Below are 10,735 nucleotides of genomic sequence, written 5' to 3'. Positions count from 1 at the left end.
TCAGTCGCCTTCTTGTAGCCAAGAGACTCTTAAGCGTTGCTTCCAATAGAGTTCTTCCTGCTCCAGCAGTGAGTCAAGCTCCTTTTTAATAGCGAGCTCTTCTGTTAGATGATGTGAGGAGTTAAATTGTATGGTTTCCAGCTTGTCAAAAAGTTTTTTAATCCGCCCCTTTAAATGTCCAAGTTTTCGTCTTCCCCATGACTGTAAAGCAGTCAGAGCCTGCTGTGCACAGGAAACCAGTGATGCAACCGGGTCTCCTACACCAACCCCATGCTAATTATCAGCCAATATTCTTTCACACTCCTCATCCCCTAACCATAGCTGCTCAAATTTGTGGGTCTTACCCCTTCTCTTCTTATTGTTGAAGGCATTTAAGGTATGTTTAATAGAGATGCAGATTGGAACATGGTCCGACCAAGAAGAGGATAGATGTCGTACCATGCTCGCTGGGAAGAGCGAACTCCACTCAGGGGATGCTACTGCCCTGCCCAATCTTTCACAAATCCGACGAGTAGGACTCCTGCCTCTAGCCCACGTGTATCGAGAACCTCTGAAACCTAGATCATAAAAGCTGGCGCCCCCAAGTGCCTCCCGAAAAGCATCCATCTGGGTTTGGGTTCTGATTGTACCCCCACATTTTTCTTCAGAGGATAGGATCTCGTTAAAATCGCCTACACATAACCATGGTAGTGAATATAAACTAGCCAGCCTTCTCAATAGTTGCCGTGAGTGCTTCCGTTGACTTAATTTCGGAGGGCCATAAAAGCCAATGAATCGCCAATGCTGCCCCATCACCGAGTCTTTGATCACAGCGTCAATGTGACCAACCGAGTAGCTAACTATTGAAAGCTCGACTCCCACTCTCCATAATAATGCAAGACCCCCACCTCTATTTCGGCAGTCTATAGAGAACCCATTCTCAAAGCCTACTCTTCTTCTAACGACATCCATTTCCCCTGTTAGAAGTTTCGTTTCCGAGAGAAAAACCAAACTGGGAGCTTGATCCCTCAAAAGTTTATTGAGGGCACGAATAGCACAAGGGTTCCCAAGCCCCCGGCAATTCCAAACCATAGCGATCATTGGCCTCAGAGCAACACTGTCGTTTGAAATGCATTAGCGTCCGAACCGTTCTGCAACCTTGCTCTCTTTCCATCCCTCCCTTCGTGCATGAAAGCACATTCCTCCTATAAATGCCTTTTCTCCTATCTACGGACATCTTTCATAGCCGTTAAAGCTAGTTCTGAAGTATCTGCTGTTGGGCCATGCTCATGACCACTCATAAGAGATCCACTGGGTCGGGAAATAGGTGTAAGATCGGCCCCACTTAGCCTTCCTTCTTTAACATCCACTGGGCCTTCGATGGTAAGGTCGTTCCCTCTGCTACTGGGCCTCCAAGTTGGCCCACTCCTGGTTCATCCAGTTGGTCCGTTGTATGATAATTTTTGTTGTGACACTGTATCTGTTTGCCAGCTGTACTCCAACTTGGCTGCTCTGCACCGAAGTCCCTATCCTGCATGCATCGAGAAGTGGTTGGGAGCTGATTGACATCCTTCTCATGTGGTCTCGAGCCCCGCCCTGCACTTGTGGGGATGAAGCACCTTGATCGTCTCTTCCACCTTCTTCCAGAACCATGGAGATCGATGAGGTTGCTGGCATTTCATCCTCACACAATGAGTTTGTTTGGATAAGAGTTTATTTGGATGATTTATTTGAGATATTTACTGTAGCACTTTTTATGATGTGATGTGTGTGAGATAAAAAGGTGATTGGGAAGATAAAAAGGTGATTGAGATTTGTGAGTCAAAATTTTTTTTTCCAAATTCTCTCAATCCAAACAAACTCAATATCTTCTGCTAAATCAACTTGGCGATGATGGTATCCGTTATCAGCCAAAACCCGTAATGAGAATCGTGAGTGGAAGTGCTGTTAACATTCAGAGACTTAGCACAGGACTTTGCTAAGTGCCCCATGACACCACATTGGTAACAGAACGTTGGCAAGGGATTTTACCTTTGTCAGTCACATTAAATTTTAGTCGTCCGATCCCCGCAAAGGTTTTCGTACGCCAAAGACATAGGGTCTGTTTGGATTGAGTGTTTTTGCGCCTGTTTTTGAAAAACTGTTTTTCACATTCTAAATGCTACAGTAAATGTGTATTTCAAAAACAATTTCAAAAACACCATATCCAAACAATATATAAAAAACAACTCCAAATATATTTCAATTATGTATATTTAATTTGTATATTTTAATAAGCATATTTCAATTTGTATATTTTAATTATGTATTTTAATATGTATATTTCAATTATATTTTAATATATTTTAATTATATATTTTAATATGTATATTTCAATCATGTATTTTAATATGTATATTTCAATTATGTATATTATATATATATATTATATTAATATAAATATATTTATTTCAATTATGTATAATATTATATATATTATATCAATTGAAATAAATATTATATATTTATATAAATACATTTATACATTTATATTATATACATAATATTAATTTTACATTTATACATAATATTAATACATGTATACATTTATATTAATTATATTAATACATTTCTACATAATATTAATACATATTTATAATATATTAATTTATACATTTATATAATATTCATTTATAATTTATACATTTTTAATAATATACACTTATACATTTATATTATGTATTATATATAATATAATACATTTATACATTTATATTAATATACATAATATTAATTTTACATTTATAATAATATACACTTATAATTTATAATATATTTATAATATTCATTTATAATTTATACATTTATAATAATATACACTTATTCATTTATAAATATATTTATATTATGTATTATATATAATATAATACATTTATATATTTATATATGAATATATAAATTTATTTATTTATAAATATCTATAAATGTATTATAAATGCATAAATATATATTTATATGAAAATATAAAATTTATAATTTATAATTTATACATTTATATAATATTCATTTATAATTTATACATTTATACATTTGTAAATATAAATGTATTAAAAATGCATAAATGTATATTTATATAAAAATTATAATATTTTAAAAATACTCAAAAATATGTTTCAAAAATACCTCTAAAAATAATCCAAAAAAATCTACAGTAAAAGTTTTTCATATAGTTTTTGAAAATCAACCCCAAAAACAACTAATCCAAACGGACTTGTTTTTCAGATTCGAAATGCTACAGTGGTGTTTTTGAAAAACAACCGCAAAAACAGCTAATCCAAACGGAGCAATAATATTCTCTTATTCCCGGCATGCCTTTTGGTCCTAATGCCCATCCATCGTTTTAATTGTCTTTACTCATCCAATCCAAAACAGCAACATCGAACAGTAAGCGACAAAGTTTGCAGAATGACCATGTCCCCATTTCCACATCCACCATGATGAGGGCAAAAGGTATTTGCCCTCGTTTTTTTAAAAAAAAACCAAGTAAACGGAAAAAATACATAAAAAAGATTTTAATTTTGTTTCAATGAATCATAAGAACGATCAAAGGCACACATTGATTGTCTCCAGACAATAAAACAGGATCCATAGACTAGATGATCTAAACGTCACCGTTGCTGCTACTGGAGAATGATAAACTAATCCACGTCCCAGCTGAAGCCGAAGAGCTCATAACAGATGCAGAATTGATTGTCCAACAGACAAACAATATCATACAGATGTATTGTCTGGCTTTATTATATGTTCAAGTAACTCCATCATAGACCTCGTAGCCTAACTCAAAATCTCCACCAATATATGATAGACCAGACATGTTATCCAATAGACTAAAGACGAAATGGGCACTTTGCATCCAGGATTTTACTCCCCCTAACTGTTCATTATTCCGTAAGTTCACAAACAGTGGGGATTCAGCTGTAATGTGAAAATATTCACCTTACTGTTTCCTAAAACAAGTTCAAAAATTAAATTTTTTGCTACTTATCCAATACACGAAACCATTATCTGATATCAGCTGGTCCGCTTGGCCTCAAAACTGCCCCTAAAAGGATAGAGCAGACCTTATGAGAAAGCATTCGAGAGAGAAGAAAGGGAGGGGGGGGGGAATTAATAAAGAAAACATAACTCACAGTGAAGAATGATATGATGCTCATACAATCTCCACGTCAATGTCCAAAAGATAACCACATAAGTTTGTTTTTCAACAACTAACCCATGGTATATGTCTCTGTGAGGCTTGTTTCTTCAACCCAGCTAGTGAGGCAGGATCATGGCCATAAAAACAACCAAAAAATCATAAAGTAGTTTTTAAAAGATTTCTTTTTCTCCATTTCCTCCTTGGCAAGAGAAGAAAAACAAAAGGTGGCAGGGGCAAGACAGAGAGGGCAGGATAGAAACCAGTATTGAGGCCAACAAATAATGATAAATACAAAATTAATATACCTTCTGTGATACATGCTTCTATATTGAGAATTTGACACACATAATTGGCAACCAATTCTCAGATATCTGCTTTTCATTGTTTGGATCCGTCATCTCAGCAATCACGCTGAACACATAAAACGACGCCATTACAAGCCAACAATGTGATCAAAGGGTTCCAAATTAATCCCCTCCAGAAATATCTTTTCCATACTATCCCCCTTGAATGCTGTAATGGATCAATCCACCCCCTATGGTATTGAGTTTTTTCTGATCAAGTACATTCGGCATAACATGCTCAATTTCCCACTAAATTGCCAGTGTAAGATGCACATGTTACCCTGAAAAGCCTAATTTACCCCCCAAAAGAAGCCAACTCAACTCCATTCCTAACAATGCCCCAGAGTCTAAAGAATGTACAACCAAAAATAAAAAGACAAAAAAGAACAGGACTACGTAGGCCAAACCCAATATCTAGGGTTTTATTCTTATGTTATTTCTGGAAAAAAAAAAGAACATAATATGGATTCTTTCTTGCAGCTTATCCCACTTTTTTGGGGATAATTAGTCTTTTCACAATAGCATTTGTCCATCTCAAATTAAACATTTAGAGAGATATTGGGCCAGCTATGCTGATTGTACTTGATAAAGAAAAATTAAATACCACAAGGTGGGAATTGATGAAATTCAACATTAAGGGGCAAAGTGAGGAAAATGTATTTTTGGAGGGGTGTCTCCGAATTATCACATCTACAAATTTGGAATGCACTAGAAAGAATAGAGAGCAACAAAGACTTAGAAGCACTATCAAATGGAACAAAATAAATAAGTATCAAACCTTCATCACCAGGACAGCAAAAATGACTCTCTTTTCATAGTAATACTAGGTCTAAATCTCCCCCTCCCCCCTTCAGAAAGCAGCAATAGATCCAAAGTCCACAAGCCAAAAGAGCAAGATAAAGAAAAATTAAAATGGGTGAAACGGAAGGACTAAACAACCCATTTTAAGTGGCTCCATACGACATTAAAGCAGTACTAATCTATACTTTCACAACATTCTTCATGTAAGTTCAGGTGATAGACAAGATGTCATTCAAATTTCAGCATCTAATTTTCACTCAATTATCCTTCCAAATTGTTGTCAACTGTCAAGCTTAATTATCCAGTTATCAAAACTAATGACATAGAAACCTGGAAAAGAGAGGTTGCAATTCCACCAATCATGAGTCACAAGAAGCCAATATTTAGCAACAAGCAACCAAGATTTCAACATCAATTGTCTAACAAACAGGTAGAACTCTGACACCTTACCTATGAAATAGTGCTAAACACTTAGATATTATGCCACCCAATATTTCATCTGTAATTCATTTTGCAACATCATAATCTATTATCCTCCCCTACAATGACCCTCAAATGTGAAGCTTAGTGACCTAAAGCAATCATCTCAATCTCAAAAGTCAAGCAAATATAGCACGAACTTATCACAGAATGCAAATTTCCAATATCAAACCCTTCCCAAGAGTGCCAAAAGTTAAAGCATTTAAATTTACTCTAACCTATCCTACAATATTAAGTTAAGATGATCTAATTGAAAACCAAACAGGAACTGAAATGAAGCCACACGCAAGATGAGGAATGTGACAGCAACAGTGCGCTTTGTTTCTAAAGAGAGGACTCAAAGCAAAGGCAATGGAAAGAGATATGGGTACATGGCAACGTGATATCACAAGAATCCACATGTTAACGAAATGCAAAGCAAAAGACTAGGCATCAACTACAACTACTAGTTTAAAAACAGAAAAGCATGTCAGACCCTATATCGGCTAAACTCATTGCCATCTCACTTCCGAAGGAAAAGGAAATAAATAAAATGACAAATAAGATCAGAGTAGATTAATCAACCGGGAAGGATAGCATCCAAGCCTATAATGAATACCAAAACAACAAGAGAAACAGGCAAAGCTAGCTCCAGAGAAGGATAGAAGGATGGAACATCAAATCAGCGAAAAACAACCTAATAATCAGATGAGCGTGCCTCCTAATTCTCCTCCCTCTCTCGGTTCCACTGCTCAATCCTAGCTCTTCGCTCCTCGCTCCCTTCCCTCACAGGACTTTTGCTCCGCCTGGGACTCGTTGGATGTCTCCTCCTTCCTCCGCTGCTGTCGCTCTCATGCCTGGCGTGCCGGTCTCCTCCGCTCCTCCTACCACTTGCACGAAAATCCCTTTCACCGCCACGGCTCCTATCGTAGTCCCTTTCCCTCCGGTGATGGTGGTGCGGATGGGGACTGGCACTTCTACTGCGACTCCTGCTCCTCCGGTACCTACGATACCTCCCAAAGAGCTTCCTCCTGAGGTCCCTCCCAATCATCTTGACGTGCATAAAATTGCAATATCCGCCACGGTTGCAACTGTTCTCCTCGAACTGGCGGCAGGTGGCCTCGCGGAAGTCGGTGACGGGGGAGAAGTCGGCAATGATGGGGCGGCCGGAGTAGAAGCGGCCCTGCAAAGCCTGGAGGGCGGCGGCAGCGTGGTCCTCCTCCTTGAACTGGACGTAGACGTTGCCGATCATGTGGTCGGCAAGGTTGTCGCAGACGTTGAGGCTCTCGATCTCGCCGAACTTGCCGAGTTCCTCGAAAATGTCCTCGTAGAAGTCCTCGAAATGCTCCTGAATCTTGCGGGGATCAATGGGCTCGCCCTGGGGGTCGACTCCGGGGGTGATCATGTCGGGGCGCTGGTACATGTTGGACAGCAAAAGGGTGGGGGAGATGGTAGGACGGTTATGGAGGCGGGAGCAGCGGTCGCCGTGGCGGCAAGCGCCGATCTTGAAGTAGAAAGGGCAGTTGACACGGTCCTTCTCGGTGCCGAAGATGGAAGCTAAGTGCTCCGCCATGGGATGAATGGATGGACGTGGGAAGCAGAGAACTGATTTTAACTTGCAGGGTTTTAGGGTTATAAAAATCTGAACACGAAATAGCTCGACTAGCTCTGCTAGGCATGCGAAATTGGGGGCGGGGGGAGAATGGAGGGAGAGCCCTCCTCAACTAATTGTTTACTTACTCTTCTGTGGATTAAGAATTTAAGATACTTGGGGGTGTTGTGTTGTGTTCTGGGGGTGAATCGGATCAGTCCATGCAGTGCCGGACAGCAGGATAAGTTTCGCTTCTACGCCGGGAAGGGACTCTAAATCAGCGGTGGAACTTGTGTGCTCGCTCACTTCAGTAATAATTTAGGGTTTAAAGACCCCCAATTGTGCTTTACAAAATCAATGGGCCACTCGGTAATCGATCTCTCTGTCTCTTACCAGTTACCAATATGAATACCAATGGGGGCGAAAAAAAAGAGGAGAGAGAAAAGAGATCGATCTCTCTCGCTCTGTCTCGACGGATATGGATTCAAGCTCCCCTCCCCTCCCCTTCCTCGCCGGTCGCCACTGAAGGGTCAAACATCTACGTGTACGCGCGCAATCCAAACCAGTTATAAATGCACACTCAGGTTGGGCGTGCGACAAAGAAATGCATAATGTCCATATTTATATTTATAGCGATTGAGTTTTATATAAATTTTTTATTATTAATCCAATCTGTGATCTTTTAAATTGGTTTGACTAATTAATGCTTTTTTGTTATGTTGGCAGTTAGTTATATTGAAAAATATGTTTAAGTAGTAAATTAAAAAATGGCGTATAGATAGTTATATTGATAATGCGCGTTTGGATGGTTAATATAATTATTAAAATTAACTTGTATGAAGATAAATATGAAAGTACAAAAAGTAATAGCAAAATATTTACGTCAAACCACTCAAACCTCCTTCCCTCTCTTTATATGTAGTCTAGATGATACTCCTACTACGCTCCAAAAAATTGCAAGAAATCACACACATTTTGCAGTTTGACATTTTGAGGTCCATCTTTTGAAAAAAAAATCATCCATTAGCGAGCTTGTGGGCTTTAGCTACTATGTTCCAAACTACTTTCACCATATGAAGAACCTAAAATGCCTGACTAAAATACAATAATAATATGTCTTTTGTTGCATTTTGTTGCAAAGGGCATAAATGAAGGTTGGAGGTGGGAGTCGATCATCTTGTAACGCAAATCTTGTATATCCAACAAGTCTTGCACAAGGACCAGTATAACAGAAGAAGAGAAGAACATCTAGTAAGTTGGCACAAACCACCAACCAAAGGGTTGGTCCAAAATGAATGTAGATGGGGCTGCGAGCGAGAGTCCGGGAGTAGCTGAATGTGGAGGATTAATTAGAGATACGACAGGCTGCCAGTAAAGGGGTTTCTCGATTAATTTGGATTCTACAACTGATGTGGTAGCAGAACTTCAGGCAATTTTAATAGGGTTAAAGTTAGCATGGAATAAAGGGATACGCAAGCTTATATAGTTGAAACAGATGCTAAAACAAGCATGGAATTGATACGAAGAGGTACGCAAGAGAGAGCCCACACTTCAATCTCACTTTACAAATTAGGAATCAGCTCCGGAAGTAATGAAATTGTAAGTGGCAACATCAGCGGGGAGAGGGTAACAAATGTGCAGATCACTTAGGGGAATTCGGTCGTGGGGTGAATTTAGTTGCTTCTTACTTAACATTGTTGGCAAAAGAAAATTGATCAGTGGCGAGATGTAAAAACAGAGTGAGTGGGTTAGTCCCCTTGTTCCCCATCCCGAGTCCCACATCATTTGTGAGTGGTGTGTGTGAGTTGTAGTTAAATTCCATAGGGGTGCCAAAAGTCAGCTAGCCTTTTGGTATTTCCCCGTGAGGTGAATTTAGTTGCTTCTTGCTTAACATTGTTGGCAAAAGGCATCACTGAGCCAAGACTAGTCCAAGTGTAATGCGTCTCTACTCTTCCATACGGCAATAATACCATTTCTTTACTTTAGACTCCCCTTCCCCTAGAATAGGGAAGGGATAGATTAGGTTATAAAAAATACAAAATGTCATCCAAGATGGTTTTTAGTTTTTACCGCCGGAGGAGACTTGGTCATTTATAATTTGCATAAATCACGGGAGAAGGCTGATGCGAAAAGTATGAAGAGTCGCCATGCATGCCTAGAGATGTTAACAAATTGGTAGCTTCGTAAATAAAGCACGACTGGTGTTGTCTATTGTACTACACTAATCGAGTTTGAATCATGAACAATGACTGACATTAAATTGATTGATTAAATTCGGTACGTAGTTATCTATATTCCTTTTATTTGTGCTTAGAGCATTCACAATGCTATTACACTTTGTGGAGTGTAATCCACATGCCACGTCAGCATTCCACTTTCTCCTCTTTTATTACACTTTCACTCACAATGGATTACACTCCACAAGGTGTAATAACATGGGTCCACAATTAATCAAATATTTATTTTAATAATGCATAACTCATATCCCATAAATAAATAAAGTAATTTTTAAAACTAATTTTGTTATTTTTAAAAAATAAAGTACTAACTTTCGTTAAATTTTGTACATTTTGAATTTTTTTATTTTGTAAAAATAATATTATTAATTTTTAAGTTTGAATAATATATCTTTTTCTATGTTTCAAAAATAATATATTGTTATTTTTTTAAAAATAATTATGTAGGAAATTAAACAAATATTTGATACTTCAAATGCCATAGGGCCCACCTTCAATGAATTACACGCATCATATCCATGATGCGTGTAATCTCCATGACACTGCTCCAATGGGAAGCCGTGTCATGGAGCGGTGTAATGGCTCCCCATTACACCCGCATTGTGGTTGCTCTTAGTTTGATCAATATTAAAAAAAAAAAAAAACAAAGAACTTAAAATGTCAAGTTTGAACACCGATTTTAGAAAGAATTTTGAGCATTACAAGAACACATCAAACATGCTCAACTAGACTCATTTACAGCTCTGCGCGTCCTGCAAGAAAGTGATATAGATCTCTTCTCAATTGATTTTTGTAGATCTGCTTATAGCTTCTAATTTTACACAAAATGATGGAGCCTTTGGATTTATTTTTAGAGCTCAAAAGAAAAAAGCCAAAATCAAGAGCTACAAGATATCTGGGTTTTGGATTCTTATTTTGGCTTTTCAAAAAAAATTTTACAAAAATCAAAATTAGTTGAGAACATGCCAATAAGCACCGCATTCTGGACTGTGGAATTTCGAAGCAGACACAGCAGGATCTGTCCTAACAAATATTGATTGTCAGACTTTTAAAAAGACTAAAAATATGCTCCATTAAATGTACACCTACACTCATTTTCTTGAAAACAGTTGGATATATGTTCTAAAATTTTCTGGATGTTAATAAA

The 10,735-nt window shown here is 37.8% G+C and overlaps 2 protein-coding genes across 2 annotated transcripts; both read right to left on the bottom strand.

The window, feature by feature from the left end:
* Positions 1-1,071, bottom strand: LOC140016189 (uncharacterized). Its single transcript, XM_072069631.1, has 2 exons — positions 345-1,071; positions 1-257 (listed from the first exon to the last, which is right to left on the bottom strand). Exons 1-2 carry the CDS (start codon positions 1,069-1,071, stop codon positions 1-3), a joined length of 984 nt encoding a protein of 327 aa, XP_071925732.1.
* Positions 1,072-3,697: 2,626 nt separating this feature from the next.
* On the bottom strand, positions 3,698-7,951 carry LOC113712972 (splicing factor U2af small subunit B). The gene is made up of 4 exons (XM_027236654.2): positions 6,458-7,951; positions 4,462-4,567; positions 4,149-4,272; positions 3,698-4,060 (listed from the first exon to the last, which is right to left on the bottom strand). Exon 1 carries the CDS (start codon positions 7,331-7,333, stop codon positions 6,482-6,484), a length of 852 nt encoding a protein of 283 aa, XP_027092455.1. The 5' UTR covers positions 7,334-7,951; the 3' UTR covers positions 3,698-4,060; positions 4,149-4,272; positions 4,462-4,567; positions 6,458-6,481.
* Between the last annotated feature and the right edge of the window lie 2,784 nt (positions 7,952-10,735).

This window comes from Coffea arabica, chromosome 10c (genome assembly GCF_036785885.1).
Source record: "Coffea arabica cultivar ET-39 chromosome 10c, Coffea Arabica ET-39 HiFi, whole genome shotgun sequence".
Classification (NCBI taxonomy): Eukaryota; Viridiplantae; Streptophyta; class Magnoliopsida; order Gentianales; family Rubiaceae; genus Coffea; species Coffea arabica.
This window is presented reverse-complemented; position numbering and strand designations above follow the sequence as displayed.